We start from the raw sequence: 19,634 nt of genomic DNA on the forward strand, positions 1-19,634 counted from the left end.
ATCAATCAATCAATGACATCAAGTTCCATTGAAGAAGAGCTTAAATTAGCAATAAAGATCAAGAAAATGTTTACTAATGATATAAATCAAGGACTTCTGTGCATTTTTCTACACAATATATGAGGTTGTGTATATATATCCAGGTTGATATCTTTATAAAATGTATTTAGATTTATTATTTCATTCCTCAAATGTACCTCCACCACACTTTTATTTGACTAAACCAAACTGGGGTTGTCAAACTCCTGTGGTACTTGGAGGAAAATCAGAAATACTAAATACTATAAAAATAATGATGATTTGATCAGAGGAATTTTTACCAGTGTGCGTAGAAAATGAAACAAATAACTAGAAATAATAATAAAGTAAATAACAATAATCTAATGTCGCTATACCAGTGTGTGAAGTACATGCGCAAAGTATTTACACCACTGTATTTTAATGTTGCTGGTGATCATGGTGTTACTTTGAGAGCTCAATATTATTTTTGCTCGGTATAAAGAGTTTGAGATCCACTGACCGAAACAATCAAAGCGCGTGAGAATGGTTACAAAAAAGTTACAAACAAGCAAATATTCTGTGACGTTACCGTGCTTGTGAGGTCTCCTGGGTGTGGTCTGCTTCCGGCAGGAAGTGCACGACGAGCCGCTCTGCGTTTCGCTCGGACGGGACCCTTTAAGTAAAGATACAAACAAAGAGTTTTAGAAATACATTTGTTCTCTATAAATGTCAGTATCAATTACTACGACCAATGCTGTCTGTATTATGTTTATTCTTCATGGGACTTGCCATGCGAAATAACGTAACAGTGATATGGCACAGATATGTCAAACAAACATCAGAGCCACTGATTAATTGAAGCCGGTGCATACTGAGCTTTAACTGTAACAAAACACGCTCATCTACAGCTGAAATCACCCCAGTTTCCATGTTTCTTAACAATAAGAGAAAGTCAGTAACGTTAGTTTAAGACTGATGTATTTGTTGTGGGCAGTGTTGAGCATGAATCCAATCAATGGCTCAACAATCTGAAAGGTGAATCAGTGTGTGAGATGAAATAAACGTGCCTTGGAGAGCAACTGAAGGAGGCCAAGAGACTCCTGGTGAGGCTGGGGCAGGAAAGTGATGGGGCAGCCCTTCTTCCTCGAGCAGCTGAGGAGGATGCAGCGCCCGCCGATGCTCCACACGGCACTGCAGTGCTGATGTAAGCAGCAGGACTCCCAACATGTTGCCCCACCTATCCCGTCTGCTAAAGGGTACCAACCCAGGCTGACGGCGCTGCTCCAGTGCATCCCCAGAACCCCGCCAGTCACCCTGCACAGATCTGCCGACACCCCTGGACCAGGAAGGGAGACGGGAAGGATGTTAAAAAATAAATGTTATTTTTATTAAAATAACTCAAGACATTTGCAACAAGATCACAGTTATAAGAAGAGGGCACAATTCAGCAGAAAGGGAGTGTGGCGCTTCTGTTTCTGCATCTGTTGTTACTAAGCAACCAAAACCCGGGAGCTGCTGAAATGACAGAAGTTGCTGCACCTAACAACAAACACAGATTACCAGCGCCGCTCATCTGCCACAGCAGCTTTGCTGTTTGGAAAGTGTGTGGAGAACAAAACAGAAATGTGTCTGGAGCATCCTATCCTTCACCAGTCTATTCAGCAGGGTTTCTCAATGCTTGCTGATGAGCTGACCAACTGAATCAGGTTTGTCGGAGCAGGGAAACATCTAAAACACGCAGGGCAGAGTTTGGATGATGGAGGTTCGAGTCGACAAAGATCAGTCTACTGTCCTTCGTTGAAGTATCAAAATAGTTGCTGTGCACATGTCTAACATGCATCCCCTCTGTAAATAATGTATTAGTGCGTGCAAAAGAAGATACATGCAACGGCTCCAGAGAGTGGTCACGAAGAAGAACGTTCACGACAGAATGTAGTTTGATCAAATGGATCTGTCAAATGCACAGTTACTGGGCAGTGTACGCTCGTCTGTGTCAGTCCAGCCATTGTTGGGTGAACTTGGCAGAGTCACAGGCAAAAGGGCAAAGTAAAACCCACAGTGAATTCCTGCTCCAAACCAGTGACACTTAACAGATTACGCTCCGACTGAAGAAAAGCCAGTGTGCGGCCTCGGTTAGAGGAGTCAGCCAACTCAGCAGCAGAGAGAGGAAGTTAGCCTTCCCTCCACCCCGACAAAACAAGGTACTGATTAAAACCCAAAGCACAGTCAGCACAGTACGCACAAAGCTCCGCCCACTGAGCCAGACCTTATCAGACTCACATCAGCAGTGCAGTGAACCAGGACATTTAGCTGTTAAGAGTGTGTGTGTGTGTGAGTTCTTCTGCTTGTGTGTTACTTCAGGCGATAAAAGAATTCTCATGTGCTCCCTTTGTCGGATAAACCCATCATTTGTCTCAGATGAAACACTTCTTTTATAGCCAGGTACAATAAAACGGCACAATGGAGGTTTTATACTGTATTCAACATTACTTAAGTCAATGTCCACAGAGACAAAGAAGCCAAACCGGACGTGAGTAATACAGTAGTCCAAGATGTAAGGACTTCGGCTGAGTCACTTCAGGGAATAAAGAAAAACTACAGTCGTAAAATCAACCCAGTCCTGTATCCATCACATTTGATATGTTTTAATGTTGTTACTGTATTTTAACACAATGATGTCCTGTTACTTTACTGAACGTAAAGAGCAGACTTTATATTGTTGTTGTTTTGTGTTTTTTACTGTTGTGTACTGCATTATTCAGACAAACAATATTATTTATTCAACAGTTTATCTTATAAACCTCTAGATTTCAGTCCTGATTGGTATTGCAGGGCTAACTGAACTGTTATTTTGTCAGAAATATAACCGAGGAGCAACCTTTTTCCATCATGCATCCATGACCTTGTTTCATGCCGCATGAGCTCCACTTGTTTTCCAAACAGCGGCACAGAGAAAGGAGTCGATTACCATGCAAAGTCTCCATTTGTTTGATGCATTTTTCATTAGCGATTGACGTGAGCTGTAATCTCAATGACAGGCGCATTGTTTTCCTTAGTCACCACATTATAAACAATGAACCTGGATGACGTGGGTTCACCGTTTCTTATCCCACCCAGGAACGATGGGTGGGATAACCTGTGAACGGTTAAGAAAAAGACGATAGATCATATAAAGGTGGGATATAACTATGTGAAACTGTTTGACTTCTGCAAACTCGAGCGAAAGGAAAGATGAAAGAAAAGTGCAGTCCATTAGACCGTCTGGGAATAACTGCTGCTACCATGGCAACACTAGAGCCAGAGGTAACTTTACGGGATGCGTCAGTGTGAGACAAGTCGGGGAAAAAAAACACTAACGAAAAACACACAAAAGTGCTACAGTTTGTTTGAGAAAGGGGTGTCATGCCCCGGGCCTTGTTCACTGTTTCTCTGTCCGCTAGTCCTCTCAACACACACACACACACACACACACACACACACGCACACGCGCACACACACAGTGTCTACCCACAAGGCCCTTATTGTTCCGTTTCACATTGTAAGCCACTGAGTGGCATGGCATCTGAAAGAAGGGACGCGCATGAGCAAATACACACAAACACACACACACACACACACGTACACACACATGCATATGCACACACACAGATAGACCGACAGACACAGTGGGGGATCCAACAGTCCTCAGTGTGTCAACCTCGCATTAAACACATACAGTAAACCCCGACAAGACAGATAAAGACCCACCCTGAGCAATCAAAGGTGTGTGAATCTACTCCGTGTATCTAGAATACAGATGAGCACCGGAGGTGTAACAGACCCGAGTGTCTTTATTCGTTTTCTGTCAACAAATGCTTTCCTGTTTGGTGTTTGTTTTACCTGTGGTCAGAGCCACGAGCCACAGGTAGGTCAGCGGCAGGAGGGCGAAGTGAGATTCGCTCCAGGTGAGCAGCTTGTGATGTGCATAGGACATTTTTCTTGAAGACCTTAAGAAGACCTGGGGAGAGACAACAGAGCGACATAAGCACATCATCGTTATGTGTCGCTAACCTGCCACAAGCTCAGTCACTGCAAACTCTCATAATTCCAGTCATACTTTCAATTCTAAAAAAATGAAACAGCTACATATCCTCTTTTTACACAGCTCGTTCAAGGTCTGCACCTTACTGTATGAAAAGGTACAAAGACACCGTGAGAGGACATTTCTGTTCCACCACATTTGACTTTATAACATAATCCAGGGAGCTTTTTTGCCTACATGCATGTATGCATGAGCGTTGTGAATGTGAACTGTCAAATGCGACTTGTATTGAATCTGACATGAATAATGTCGCTGGTAATAAGAGATGAGCAGATATAATATGCAGTACTGGCTTTCATCCAATAATGGTTAAGATTACTGGATCAATTAGCAGAAACAAGACTATCCATTGCTATCTATTTGTTCTTTATTGAGGCAGAAAATGTTTTATTATAGTTAAAATCATGTTTTAGAAATGGCTGTTTCTGGCTCAGGGGTGAATGCATCAACACAAATACCTCTTTAATTCTCAAGGTTGTGACATTGGTATCGGGCAAGAAAAAGTGCTTTCGAGCCATCCCGATGTTAATGAACATATCCCTGGAATCCAGAAAGCATGAAAACATTGTGATTCAGCGCTGGAGCAAGAGACTAATATGTGTTACACTTAGGAAAAAAATAATTGCTGTGTTAGACGGGCTACAGCTGGACTTTTAAAAGACATGTTAACACAGTGGTTTTATACAGGGACCAACTTTTTAAAGATAAATACAGATGGCGACAAGAACAAATTTGGTAATCCAGGACAATTTCAGGAGATGAACATTTGAATTTCATTTTACATATTGTATGTATTATTTAATTAATCTTAAGTAAAAGGCTGGAAACAATTCAGCAAATTATTTAGGCGACACAAAAAAAAATTCTCCCGTGACCCAGCTGAGGATCCCAATCCAGTATCTGGCAATGACTGAGTTCACTTCACTCATTAGTCTGACAGAAGTGCTAATAAATCAAATCTCTCAATGACAGACTAACACACCCAGACAACGACTGGAGTCAACTTATTGTTTCAGTGTCGGCTGACACAGAAATATTAGAAGACAACAGCGAGATAAACTTGTCAAGATCCAGGCTAGTGAGAGAGCAATTTTATGCTCTGCCATCTTAAAGAATTTAATATTTTAAAGTTCATGGATGGTAGGAAGACTCGGCTAAGGGGGCGTATCATCACCTAGTGTAGCGGAGGTGGACACACTAGAGTCAATAAATCGATTCCTCGCAAGGGCTTGCAGTCGACCTATGGCTGTATGAAATATACTGCCTGTCAGATGCAGTGGAATAAGATGAACTTCCACCTTTAAAAATGCACTTATAAGAAAAGTTGATGAAGAAAACTGCATGTAAAAGGTTTCACACTGTCAAATAAACAAGCTTATCATGTGCAGTACAACCCATGTTGTACTGCACCCTACTGCAGTACAACAGTACAGTACACAGTACAGTTCTTATTTTTACACTTATTTTATGCATATATGTTATTTTAGTTTCTTTGTAATTATTTATATTTTTCTTATGTATATTTATACTTTTTTTTTTACAAAAGCATCTCTTTCTTACTTTATGCTGGTGTTTTTGAGTGGACAGCAAAGTAAGAATTTCATTGTACAGGGAAACGTGTTTCTTTACTGTGCATATGACAATAAACACTTTGAATCTTTGAATCTTGAATCTCTACAACCAACTGCATTGATGCGTTGTAACAGCATCAATGAAGCAGTTACAACGTCACCAAATAAATGCACAAATGTAGTGTTTTTGAGGATTTAATTTCACCACAGTGAGCGTGATGATTCTCAGGTCTCACACCCCATCAACTATTTAGGTGTGATCAGACTCCCACTCCCACTCACAGTAAACAAACTTACTGTGTGTAAGGGCAACTTAGCAAACTAATCTACAGTTTGTTTATTCAAAAACCTGCTAACTGTAATCAAGCACGCCCTCTAAATAACAACTGCCAACTTTAAGAAAGAAAAAAAAAACAAAGAAAAAGAAAAAAAAGCACACCTTACTTTACCTTTCTCCCGACCAGGCAGTGGAAGAAGAGGAATGCAGGAAGAGAGTGAGGGTTTAGGTTGGCAGCGTGCCGCTGCGAGGCGACGGGTGAAGACGGGTCAACGCCAGCACTCTGAGGAAGAGATCCAACATGGCCGGCGCTGGGGCCTTCACGGACTCAGCTGCTCAAAAACAATGCTGAAGAGAGCGAGACAGAGAGAAATGATTTAATGTGTTGATGACGTGTTTATCACACTATACTCAACAAGGAAACTGGTTTAACTCTATCATACGTCTTAATGAGTCTGTCGCTGTACTCTTTACTTTACTCCTTAACATTCTGCACTGTGGTAAATGCTTTAAATGCCTTGTTTGTTGACACTATTTGGTTGTTTATGTCAGTTCCTACCAATTTAATAATGTTTTTTAATAATCAGCTCCATACTGAACTTTTATGGCAGGTGGTCCTTTGTTTTTTTCTTTATTCTGTGTACTGTGTAAATATAGTTGATGTAACGATGATTATTGACATCAGGCTGGGAAATATTTTACCATTTTCTTGATTGTCTACTGTGTGTTTTACACTGACTTAAATTACTTGTGTAAATCACTTCAGCCCCCCTGATATTTCAACTGTATGTAACAACATGTGGATCGGAGCATCACCACATGATCGTGATGAAACACTTCATCAACAGCAGACACACCTCTCCTAAAAATAATTCACCGATTCTGAAGTCAATGTGCAAGAGAAAGTGAAATGTTTGTCATTAGTCAGTTTCATTATGGTGCAACGCTGCTAATGTCCTGTTGCCGAGGTTTAAAACATCTCACAATCCTGTTAGGGACTTCTGCTTTGAAGCAAAACAGATGTGAAAAAGGAAAATCAATCAATCAAATAATTCAATCTATAACAATCTGTGCCATGATGTAATCCCTGAGCCTTAACTGAAGACCACAGCTCAGCAAATTGTGCAATCTGTCCTCCACCATCTAACTATATGTGTCTAGTTTTGGAGTTTTTATAGTCTTCTACCAGCCAGACTGTATGTCCATAAGCTGAGTTTGATGTAAATGAACCATGGTCAAAGTCAGAGTCAACGTCCTAACACTCAACATCCTGTCTTGCAGGAAGTGTGAGGAGGAAGTTTCTCGCTTCAAATTCATGAGAACTGATAAAAAACAGTGCTAGAAGATAAACAGTCAAAAGACGGCGGGGACAAGGCAGAGACTATGTCCAACATGTAACTGCATGTAACCATTTTCCTCAGACATAAATCTGTTTTCTTGTAATACAAAAGGTGGATTCAGTTCTCATAACACTTCATACTTATATGATAATGATAGTAAATAATAATAATAATAATAATAATAATAATGATGATAATACATCAAATTCTATAGCGCTTCTCCGGACACTCAAAGAAGCATATAACATATTGGAGTATACTATATAAGTATATGGTTGCAAATGACATAACTATATTTCTTTTGGTCTGTATTTAAAACATGTAATCATGTAATGTAACCTCCTCCAATACAAGATAGCTGATTATTTCTGTACTTATCGTATGTACATTTCAACTATCCTATCTTATTTGATCATTTTTAGAAAGATGCTGTTTAAAAAACCAACCAAGTTCATACGATCATGACATCAATGTAAAAAATATATAAAGAACATCAGAGCTGCTTTTGATCTGTGATTTAGGCTGAGTATAAGTATGTCTGTTTTAATGTAGAGTATTTTACTGCTTCTTTTACTTGTTTCCTATTGATGTCAAGTGTCTTTCAGCATTTTTTAAAGCCTTATACAAATAAAAAGGGTTATTATAATTATTATTTTACAGTAAAAATGCTACAGCGACACCACAACAAAATTAATCTGGTTACACAATATGAACTGTTGACACAAACCTGTGTGTTCTTCTTCCATGTATTTCATTTCTGCGTGTGGACACGCTTGAGCCTCTGCAGCTCAGCTCAAACGGCTCCCAAAACCACAATTAGTCATTCGCTCCCTTCCCAGGTGAAAGAGAATCCAGGTTAAAAAACCATCCAGACAAAAAGAAATGTGGGGGATTGTGTCCTTCCTGGTGTCACAGTAATGTGGATCTTCCCTTTTTTACTGCGCAATAAATGTCCAGGGGCTGCAGCGGCGGCGGCAGCAGCAGCAGCAGCAGTAATGCTCAGGTGCATTCACTCACCTGTGCTGATGACAGCTCAGCCATTACAGACTTTTCAATGGCTTTTCGTCCCTTGAGAAGCTTCTGTTGAACAATGGCCTCTGTGACCAAAAGCCTCCACAAGTTCTCCAAGGTTCTTTCTCTCTCTTCTTCCTCTCGTTCAGCCACACCATCTAATCCCTGTGATGGTTTTAATCAAGTCAGGTTGGTGGAGGAGACAGGTGTTTCCAGGCTGCAACAGGGAAGAAAAATCTTATTACAAACGCCGGCAAAATAATAGTAATGCTCCTATTCTGCTGTGACAACTATAGAAACATAATTACTGCAATGACAATTGCAATCTATTCCTAAAACAGTAAGTAGAATCTAACACTTACAAAACATGAATTCACAAACTAAATAACTATTATAGTTTGCCTCTAACACATATTCATTTCACTGGTATTCACGTGATCGATCAAACCAGTTTGTCTTGTATTATTAGTTTTAGCATTTGCTCTGATTCACTGCATGTTTTATCTTTGTCTCGCAAACAATACAACAAACTGTATGCACTGATTGCAATAGATGTGAGTATTTATTTATATTACAAAATACCTGCTCTTAACTGAAGAAAGTAGCAACTATTTTGATAATGAATTAATCTTTTTCCCAGTCGCTCCTCTGACAGTAAACTGAATTAGTTTGATTAGTGGACAAAGCGAGACATTTCAGGGACGTTGTGACTTACAGGTTTAGGAGACACCGATCAACGTTTATCACCCTTTTCTTTTTTTTGCATTTTATAGACCAAACAACAAATCAATTGGCATATTAATCAATAATGAAATAGTTGCAGCCCTAAAATGAACTGTCAGCAAATTGCTCAGGGGATCAATTGATAATATTAAAGTCATTCATTAAGACTAAACACCCCCCAGTTGTTTATTATTGTCAAAATAGATCTTCTAAATAAGAAGACACTGGAGGCTCTGGTTGCCTTTAAATTACTAAAGTAAATTAATGATGGATGAAACCAACCATAACAAATGATATGTTATTTTACGGCAGGGATTCATTAATTAGCTGAAAATAAGTGTGTGATTAGAAAACAGGTTGCAAAGAGCTGGTGGGGGATTTGGAAAGTAGAATGGAAAGTATAAGGCTTATAAAGAAGTTATTTTGTTCTCCCTCTGAACAGAATGCAAAGGAATTTTCCTTTGCATTCTGTTTAATATCATCTTATCATTGAAGTAGTAAAGCTAACAGGAAAGCACAGCAGTGATGTGAATGAGAGATATTGAAAACACAATGTACAATAATATATATATATGAATAAACTAATACAGTGGAAGCATTACATCTAAAATGGTGGGTTCACACATTGTGCATCTTATCAAGCTGTGAAATAATATCACTAAAGGCCGATGCTTACAGCAAAATACAGCATTGTAATATCACACATTTACACAGGAGTGAGGGCTGAATCAATAACACTATATCAAAATTTGGGTTTTTTATCTAATTAATGAAATAACGACATCCCAGCACTGAGGCATGAAGGTTGAGGTAAGTCACACTGAGGTAATAAATACACCTGTTATAATCCGGGATCACCCCCCGCGTTTTACGGCACCTTGAGGCTGACAACAGCTGCTGACATCTCTCCTCCAAGACTACAAACCGAGCAGGATTCATCCGGTACGTTTTTACTTACAACACCGTGACAGAGGGAGAAGTGCGCAGGGACTTACGGTGTTGGAGAACGAAATAGAGGGGTTTCCCTATCCGGTCAGAGGCTGTGGAAGTGTCGTTTCGTCGCTGCTGCTGTTGTTGTCGTTGTCCCTCCGCGGCTACAGTAAAATGGGTCAGCGTTTCTGTCGCTGCTCGTACAGCTGACGAGCTTGTGTGACCGCCGTCAAGAGACAGGGGAGGGACGTAAGACACTTCCGGAGACTGGATTTCCAAAATAAAAACTAGTTAGTTATATATATATATATGTATATGCATTAACTGCTATATAGATATATACATATATGTATATATATATATATATAGAACAAAAAAGAATATATACAGTTTCCACACACACAACAGGGTTTAACTCAAATATATACGACTAACTTACAATGTACATTCAGGAGTTATTAAATAGCACATTCATTTTTGGAAGTGAAAAAACTCTTCTTTTGCATGTTCTATTAATGATTTTAAGCATTAACGATTCAATGTAGTAAAGCAAGTAAATACTTTTTCAACATATCCACACATTTTTTGGATTTATGCCTTCCTTACTTTAATGCCCTTTTATTCCATGGTCTGCCTTTAATTGATTGTTATTAAAAAACTTTTTTTTATTCTTTCCTATGTTTAACGTTTGTAAAGCTGTACAGCCTTTGCTTATATGCTCCCAATGAGTACATTGTGTATATGTGTGTTCAATTAAAAGTAACAGATACTAGATTGATATTCAGTGCAAAAATGCATTATACTGTATACATGTTGTGTCTTCAATTACACAATGGTTGATCCAGATATTTGCATATCTGTGAGTTAATGCAGTAAATATAGATTAATTTATTGAACAGAGCTTAACCCAAATCTGCAATTAGTCAATAAATTAAATATTTATTTTTATGCTATCTCAAAGTATTTTTTATTCAAAATGGGAATCGGTTGTATGTTTTTGTTTTCTTTTTAATGATGGTAGTTTTTCAGTATTTTATAGTCCCTTTATTTTGAAAAGCGGAAATGGGGCATCTTGTTCTACGCAGCTTCAACATTAACACACAATCGAGAATACTGGCGCAATCCACGCTGAGGGACCATGAGAATAAGAGTGACAGCTGGCGTAACCGCCGTCTATTATTGAATTAGTTCGGCCCAACGACAACCTGCTGAACTAAACACGAGTACATGTAAAATGTAGTGTTACTAATAAAACTATACTTACATTATACATATTATTACATGCACACATTCGATGCTCATGTGTGATGTGACGTCGCTTTAACGGCGTTATAACACGAAGCAAAATGGCGCCTCCACCTGCCAACTATCCCCTCTCTGATTGGTCGACTAAACTTGTAGCGCGGTTTTGATTGGCTCCAAGTCGCCGTACGTGAACGTCAACTTCCGGTGAGCGTCCACGAGCAGCCTTGGCGCGCGAGAAGGCTATCTATAAAGTAAGTGATCTTTATTAAAATTAAGAAATTCATCGTTTGAATCTTACATCGCCACAAACTGTTGTTGAGAAACCACGAGTAGACTGACTGCACATCATAATATTAAGGTGGCGTTTGTCGCTGTTGACACCGAGGAGCGTGTGTGTGTGGCAGGCATGAGTGCAGCATTTACTAACCCGTTTCACATTTTTCCTAACGTTACTCGTTATTTATCTCTCGAGGTGCATGTTCGCGAAGGTCGTAATGGCTGACACCGCCGACGGGAAAACTGCTGTGAGCAGCCGGCCTCCTGGAGAAGAGGAGCAGGGAGGAGGAGAAGGTGGAGGAGGCTCAGAGGAGGATGCAGGAGGTGGTTTGACAGATGCTCAGAGAGATGTGTTGGAGAGATGCCTTCATGCCCTCAAACACGGCAAAAATGACAGTCACACACTGGCTGCTCTTCTGTTGGTAAGTCTCCTCCATGTGAGCAATATCATGAAATTCAGCTGGTTTTATACTGGCTGTGGCCCTATTCACAACATCAACAATCCTCATTATTCATATTTGTATATAATTGAGTTTTATAACATAATCCTATTTTATGTCTTCATATTGAACCACCAGGCAATGAGGGATTAACCATGCAGATAGTTTTTTTATATTCAATTAGATTAATCTTGTCTTTATTAATCCCCACACTGTGGAAATTAACTTGGATACAAAATACAAAAAAGTAATAGAATTGAATAGAAAATATGCAATACATGTAGACAAATATTAAGTATAAAATTTAAATTAGACACAGACTGTGTGAGTAATAACAACTTAGGTATTGCAATGGTGCAAATTACAAGTATACATTTTACAGTGTAACTGTGTTCTGTAAAATCCCTTATATTCCATTATCTTCCCTGGTTTCAGAATATCTGTTTCTGGTGTTTGGGATTTGTATTACTAACTCATGCTCACATGCTTTGCTGTGAGCTGCCTATCCCCTGTGCTGGGTTTCATGGTCAAAAAGATCAATGATTATTGTAATAAATGCCCTGAGTGAATTAGGGATGGCTCAATACCACATTTTTTTGTGTCCAATCTTGATTTCAGGTCTTGAATTTTTACCAATATCAGTCAGTCAGTCTTTTATCTCTTTTAAACAATTTAGCTGGTAATGACACATTTATGCCAATGCATTTTCCATTTGCACCATATAAAGAGTTGACAAATGGTTTAGAATGACTTGATGTTTTTCCAATAGTGATTTTGGATAGTGCTGGACAGATAATATTGTGTAAGCTCATCCCTAGAATAAAAGATTGAAGAAACTTTACCCGCATGATGACTGACTATTGGGCCAAAATGTGTTATAATTTAAGATTTTCTATAATTTTGTACATCAGAGTGCTAAGGATGCCTTTATTTATGAACTGCCACTTACATTTTATGGACTTCCCCTTAAGATTGAACAGTATAGTTTTGTTTTGTCACCCTTTGTGACCCTAAGTTGCACTCTCCTTTGACAAGCACTTGTTAAAGTAGAGAGATATTTCTGAAATCTAATGTAAAATATCCAATTCAGTATTATTTATTATGTGCCACAAATGCATAAACATGTCAAACTTTTGTTACATTGCTGTTGAATAAAATATTTTTTTCTATAATTGAATTCTGACCCAGTCCGAACTTGTCCCTATGTGAACTGTTGGCATCATTGCGTTACTGTTGGGGCACATGACAATGTAAAGGTAATTTATCTTAGAAGGTTTGTTGGTTTAGTCCGCACAACTAACAGATGATTGCTTTGTAACTGTGACTTTATTTGTTGTTATACTCTTTGCATCTTAGATCACTCGTTTGTGCCCAGCAAGCCAACTTGACAAACCCACCTTGAGACGCATCTTCGAGGCCGTGGGACTCAACCTTCCCGCTCGGCTTCTGGTGACAGCGGTCAGAGGGAGCGAGAGCTCCGCCTTACCCCCACATGAGCTCCTTTCACTAGGCACAGCTCTGTTGGCTGCCCTGAGCACAGACCCAGACATGGCCTCCCATCCCCAGCTCCTTATCACCATCCCTCTCCTGCTGGGTATTTTAGCAAACGGTCCCCTGCCAAACCAGCAGAAACAAGAAGAAGAGATGGGTCAGAGTCCAGATAATGAAGGACAGTCAGCAGAGAGGTCAAGCACAGATATTACAGTGGAAATATCGGCCGGAGAGAGTCACTCCAGCAAGCAAAAAGAAGACGATGGCACTGCAACAAATGGAGCACCAGCATCTAAAGAAACGTCAGCATGTTCCAGTCTTGATGAGGCCATGGCTTCCGACTGCTACCAGGTTTTGACCGCTGTGTGTGCTTTACCCAGAGGTCCTGATCAGTTACTGAGCAGGGGTGCTGTTCCCGCTCTCTGTCAAGCAGTGGCACAAAACCAGACTCTCAGCCAGGATAAGGGGCTTCCCTTGCTTGGTCGCCTCCTCTCTGGCAAAACCAAAGACAAAGTGTGGAGTAAACACAGTGCAGAACTCCTCACTCTGCTGCTCAGGCTCTGTAAAGATTTCTGTGAGTCTGCAGACCAGGCCAGACTGGATATGTGTTCCCAGTTGGTGCAGTTTCTTCCCCCAGCAGGAGTGGCGGTGGATAGTGAGGAACTGAAGGGCGCCATGAGCCGTGTGTGTGGGGAATTGAGGCCCATGATGCAGGCGAAGTTGACACCGAGGCAGATCGGGCCGATACTGGTCCTCAGTGCATGTCTGCTGGATTTGTACGGGTGGGAGCTGTTGGGACCGCCAAAGTTCTGCTGCTTACTGGTGAACCGGGCGTGTGTGGAGGTCAGAATGGGCCTGGAGGAACCGCCTGGTAACAAGCTGAGTCCAGAGCTGCAGCACACACTCACAGGTAGTGTATTAATCATCATTATACACACAGTCATTTCTGCTACTAAGGTTTTATCAATGAAAACAATAACAAAATAACCTAGTTTGATGACAGTGGGATCAGGGGATTGTTGATTAAAAATAATATAAAATAATAACAAAAGACAACACACTGGCTTACCCGTAGTACCGAATATTTCCTTTCCTTGGTCGTAAGTTATAGCAGGGAGACAGGGAACGACATCTTTAAAAGGCAACAAAAGTGAAATGTACATTTCAATAATTATAATGGTTACTATAATAATAGCTATAGTAGTGTTAGATCTGGATCCCGCAGCCCTGGAGTCATAGATACCTGCAGAATGAGGACAGAGAAGTCAATAAAGTTAATAATTATAATTACGCATCTTCTAAATAGTTTACTTCATTCAGAGCCAAATGAACAAAATGTGAATATCAGGGCTTGGGAATGAGAGCTAACTGGTGCACAACTGTCACTCTTTGATCATGCCGTTCAATTCTAACCTGTTTTTAATAGTGTTTGGAATTTATCCAAGTCAGATTAGAACACAATTAACTACTTTCATTATTTAAAGTTGCCCTACCTTTTTAAACACAAACAAAAGCCTGCGTAAACCTTTGTTTAAGTTTACACAATGCCAATTAACAATAATACACATTAATGAGCATTCACATGTGAATGTCCCAGATTGTAGCCATTTCCACCTTTAGTCCCAAAACAGGTTGATGTTTCGCCCCGCAACATTCCTGTGCTGCACACAGGAAGTGATTTATTTTACCTCATAACAGAAGTAGGCAACAGCAACATTGCGCTAGTAAAGTGAGGCGACTGCAATCAGGTGGGATTATTATTTAAAAATTGTACTGCTTAAAAATAAAAACAGTCGTTGAGTGGTTTGATGGTATAAATGCTTCTTGTCCCCACCCTCCCCGGCGCTGCCTGTGTATACACACCAACACTCCCTCAGTCAGGTCTGATAGTTTTGGTTGATAGAGCTTGTTTCCATTATATAAATAATGTTGCATCTTTTCTGTTCACAAAGACCAAACCGAGGCAGAATAACAACATCAAGAACAACAACAACAACAAAACAAATCACCAAAAGTTACGCACTGTAGCTTTAAACCTCCTCCTCTTGTTCTTAGGCTGTTACAGAATCATGGAGGCTGCTATAGAGCAGGCGTGCAGTTCAGCATTGACGCAGACAACTGCACCTTCTCAGAGCTCTGTCTCCTCACTCAGCCTGCAGCAGAGCAGGCAGGTCCTCAGGGTGCTGGAGGAGGCCTTCTCCGCTTTGATATACCACCTACAGCAGGTGAGGGGACACCATCATCTTTGATGTTTTACTTGCTCCTAAGAAATCTCCCATTGTGCACCATGTAATTCTTCCTGTAATAATAATCATTATAAGCACTGTAGAAGCCAAACTCTCCTCAGAAGTCACTTAAGCATTCTCCCTCTTCTCCTCCTGTTGCCGTAGGTCGATCCAAATCAATATGGCGACCCTTTTGTTTTTGCCACGTTCCGCTCTCTGTGCTCGTGGCTGGCTGAGGAGACTTCCTGTCTGAAGGAGGAAGTGATGGGACTGCTGCCTTTCCTGATTGGATACAGCCGGAGCCACCTGCAGGGCGAGAGCTCAGAGCAGGGCCTCTCTGACTGGATGGCTGACATGAGTGTCTCTGACGAGAGGCTGGCCTGGACCGGCAAAGAACCTTTGAGGTAAGAATTACAACACAAAGAAATAAAGCATGAAAGGCTGTTCATAAATCCTTTCCTTATTATGAAAAAAACTATCACAGACAATAGATTACCAGTGCTGCTCTTCCTTCACTCCAATTAAGATTATATAGATTAATCTGGATGATTGTTGTTCAGAGGACGGTTAAACATTTTTTGGCCAGAAATTCAAAAGACGAGCTTCAAGTGCTCAGTGCATTCCAAAATGTTGAGATATTCTCATCTCAGTGTGATCCCAGAAAAAAGGTACATCACAACTAAGTGGCATGTGGATGTGACGTCACCCCTATTTCAGCTGGAAGAGGTTTTGGATGATTCCAGTTGTCGGTAACACACGTGTCCACTCATATGTGCCATACTTTACAGTCTATTTTCCTCTAAATGGAAAAGACATCATGTTCTAATAAAGAAGACCCGAAACTATTGAGACATACTGAAGTAGGTTAATTTTCTCATTTTATAACCAGTTGAGTCGCCCTCTAGTCGCTATTCAGTATATTCTTACTTTCTAATTAGCTTGAACTAGTAAATCAATAGACCAATTTTTAATTATGTTTGAAACGGATACACGTCATTCTTTTTCTTGAAAACATTGTATCTGTGCACACTGCATGAGTACGGCCCCTTACAAGTACACCTTGTTTTATGTCTGTGTTGTCTCCAGGTACCTCCTCCCAGCTCTGTGCCACCTGTCGGCAGAGGAAGGTCCCAGGAAAGTGCTGCTCACACTCGACACCCCGGCCTTGCTGGTGGACTACCTGTCCCAGAGCTGGACTTCCCTCAGAGGAAAAGGTGGCATGGTTTTGGGCAGAGATCCCAGCATGGAGACGGTCTGCTCTGCCCTCCTCAACTTCACCGTCACAGAACCAGAGAGAGTCAGGTGAAATAACTCATCTTCTGCCTGTGAATTAACCACACAACACATAATCTGTTCCGTCATTTCCAACTTTGTTCTCCTTCTTTGTTTGTTTGTTTTCTAGGAAAGACCCATGTTTCAAAACGCTCGAGGCTTTTCTGAGTGAAGCACTTCCCTTGTTGGTGCACAAACCCCGCCTCCTGGTCCTTGCGGCAAATTACTGCACGTTGGGGCTAATGATCGGCCGACTCAAATTATCTCCTGCAGGTGAGAGCGGTTTTGGTTAGTCACTCACATTTAGTGCCATATAACAATTTATGCAAATAGTCTCTGTGCTGTTGTATGTAAATGATGCTGTAACTCTACAGCTGTCATTATCAAAAACTGGATCAGAATGGAAAAAAATGGTCCAAAACATTATGTACACCGATTTGTTCTTATTGTGAACTAGATTGCCATAGTTTGTCATCTTTATAAATTGAGTCCGCATATAAAGAGTTTTGGAGTTTTTCAGTTCTTGTATTCGTCTTTTCTTTCCAGTGATGTGTCTTTTTAACTGACCTCAGTTCAGACTTACATTTACACATTTAAAAGTCTTAATCTAAAGCCATGAAGACCAGACCATTTTTATTTTAAAGTGATTACACACATAAACAAACAGTTTGTTCAATTTCTGCCAGTAACCTCCTGCACCTTTAATAGTTAATGTTGACTGAGTGATTCTTAGAGCAAACGTATAAACCTGTATCACCACATAAGTGAAGAATAAATATTGGGTGGATTCATCTCACTGTAGTGTGAAAGTGAGGAAGAAGGGGAAAACATAGTGGCTTTAAATGGAATTTTTGTGTCCTCTAGTGGCCAAAGTAGATTAATGCAACTCTAACTTTCAGTTGTTGGCAGCATTAGATAAGAAACATTAACATGAATCCATGTTTGTTGTTTTGTTCCTGTAGCATCAGCAGAAGCAGGCCAAAGGCGTTTCTTCTCCTCCGCTCTCCGGTTTCTCCGCGGCGCCATGGACTCCGGCTCCAGCCCCGGTCCGGTGAAGGTGAGCGTCGGCTGGGAGGAGAGCTGGGACGAGGCCGCCGAGCTCTGGAGGTTGGGCCTGCAGGCTCTGGGAGGCTGCGTCCGCGCTCAGCCCTGGATCACCAGCCTCCTCAGAGAGGAAGGCTGGCTCAAACACACACTCACCATGCTGGGCCAGTGCAGCGCACTACCTGACCAGCACACACAGGAGGCGCTAGAGGAAGCACTGTGTGCCGTGGCTGAGCAGTGCACGCTCTGTAAGCAGGAGATTAGAGACATGATGATGAGACACGATAAAGGAGCGCTGAGCTGTATGAGGAACCTGAAGAAGTCGGTGGCAGTGAAGTGAAAATCAAATAAGGTCCAACTAAATAAATAAAAGCACAGCGGTTTATGATGTTTCTGTCGATCATATTTTTCAGTGGAATTATTCCCCAATAAAGAGGCTCATTCACTATTTGCATGACTGGAAAAAAACGTTTCTTACATGTGAATGTGAAAATGTAAATGCATTTAATAAAGAATTATTTTGTCAGAACAGAAAACTTATGTTTCCATTTGTCACTTTCTTTTACAGCCATGTTTGTTTGTTCTGGGGATGTAGGTAAGACCTAAGGAAGAAATAATATTATTAAATAATTATTTTGGTTGTGATCCTGACACATTTTATTTTATATATTTATATTATAAGGCTTGTAAATCAACATTAATACTTATAGTTAATAAACATGGTATGGCATGGAGGTTGGATTAAGATAAAATATGATGTACTTTATTAATCCCTGTAGGAAACTTGAGTTGTCCACCAGCTGACAAAATAGGCAAGACAATAAATAAAAACATTAAAGGCCGTGAAATTGCATTTCAGCCAGTAAAATACAGGTCTAAAAGGTAGTGCAATCAAACCTAAAGGATTATACAGGGTATTATAAGTGTATGGTGTATATAAAATCTAAAGCTGGCAGCATAGAACTGTCTAAACTGCCCAAAATGAGACATGGTGCTACTATTAGTGTGTGTCCATATTCTAACAGCCAATGTTGTCTCTGCTTTGCTTTGGTGGATCCGTATAACATTTGAACATATTAAGTGGGTAAATGTGAAGTTTTAGTGTTGTTTTGTGCATGAAACTATTATTTGTGCTGTAATATAAACACAGTAGATCACCAGTGAATTAAATTTAATGGAGGCTGAAAAATCAGCAGTGGAGATTAGAGAACAGTGATCTAAAGTGGCCACAGGGTGGCGCAGTCAGACCTAATGTGGTCACCTAAGATTTTTGATCTCAAAACTCATTTGCTGAATGGTTGTCTGTCGCTCTCCCTCTTGTTTTTAGACAACTATGTATGTTGTTTAAATTTAAATAATAATAATTAAAAACCAGAGATAATAGAAGTAGCCACACATGTTGATTAAAGGTCGATGTAACATCAAATCAAATCTGACAGTAAACAGATTCGACAAATTGATCTTTACATTAAGTATGTGTTTAAATGCATTTCTCAAGTTTAATCATTTTAAGTTGTGAATTTATGTAAATCAGTGTAAATAACGTCTACAATTTGCATTTTTTTGGTCATGTGATGTGTGATTATTATCACAGACCAGCCGTGTTTTTTTTCTTCCTTATTCAGCGCCTCATCCCGGATCCTTTATTCTTTGTACAGCCGTGAAAGAAGTTTTCAATCAGCTTCCCCCCTCGACTCCTGTCACCTCC

At 40.2% G+C, this 19,634-nt stretch overlaps 2 protein-coding genes across 5 annotated transcripts in view; one reads left to right on the top strand and one right to left on the bottom strand.

Annotated features, from left to right (window-relative positions):
* Positions 1 to 10,155, bottom strand: part of kiaa0319l (KIAA0319-like ortholog) — a 40,676-nt gene extending 30,521 nt beyond the window's left edge. For 2 of the 4 annotated variants that reach the window (XM_058619180.1, XM_058619178.1), the window contains exons 1-6: positions 9,999 to 10,155; positions 7,997 to 8,497; positions 6,102 to 6,277; positions 3,880 to 3,997; positions 1,068 to 1,336; positions 590 to 673 (exon numbers count right to left, since the gene is read on the bottom strand). In XM_058619180.1, the coding sequence (XP_058475163.1) occupies positions 590 to 673; positions 1,068 to 1,336; positions 3,880 to 3,973 (447 nt within the window). In that variant the 5' untranslated portion in view covers positions 3,974 to 3,997; positions 6,102 to 6,277; positions 7,997 to 8,497; positions 9,999 to 10,155. Of the gene's footprint in view, positions 1 to 589; positions 674 to 1,067; positions 1,337 to 3,879; positions 3,998 to 6,091; positions 6,278 to 7,996; positions 8,498 to 9,998 lie in introns of those variants that run through there. The other 2 variants (XM_058619179.1, XM_058619181.1) reach the window with 2 other exon arrangements.
* An 899-nt stretch (positions 10,156 to 11,054) lies between these two features.
* ncdn (neurochondrin) lies at positions 11,055 to 18,462 on the top strand. Its single transcript, XM_058619182.1, has 8 exons — positions 11,055 to 11,429; positions 11,651 to 11,876; positions 13,251 to 14,295; positions 15,441 to 15,610; positions 15,776 to 16,014; positions 16,697 to 16,912; positions 17,013 to 17,155; positions 17,845 to 18,462. Exons 2-8 carry the CDS (start codon positions 11,655 to 11,657, stop codon positions 18,264 to 18,266), a joined length of 2,457 nt encoding a protein of 818 aa, XP_058475165.1. The 5' UTR covers positions 11,055 to 11,429; positions 11,651 to 11,654; the 3' UTR covers positions 18,267 to 18,462.
* Positions 18,463 to 19,634: the final 1,172 nt, after the last annotated feature.

Source organism: Solea solea, chromosome 20, assembly GCF_958295425.1.
Source record: "Solea solea chromosome 20, fSolSol10.1, whole genome shotgun sequence".
In the NCBI taxonomy this organism is placed as follows: Eukaryota; Metazoa; Chordata; class Actinopteri; order Pleuronectiformes; family Soleidae; genus Solea; species Solea solea.

What these genes read in the sequence shown, in the direction of transcription:
- ncdn (XM_058619182.1), top strand. Translation starts at nt 11,655, where the DNA reads ATGTTCGCGAAGGTCGTAATGGCTGACACCGCCGACGGGAAAACTGCT. An exon ending in ACCGGCAAAGAACCTTTGAG is followed by an intron (nt 16,015 to 16,696) that starts GTAAGAATTACA and finishes TGTTGTCTCCAG; the next exon opens with GTACCTCCTCCCAGCTCTGT. An exon ending in ACTCAAATTATCTCCTGCAG is followed by an intron (nt 17,156 to 17,844) that starts GTGAGAGCGGTT and finishes TTGTTCCTGTAG; the next exon opens with CATCAGCAGAAGCAGGCCAA.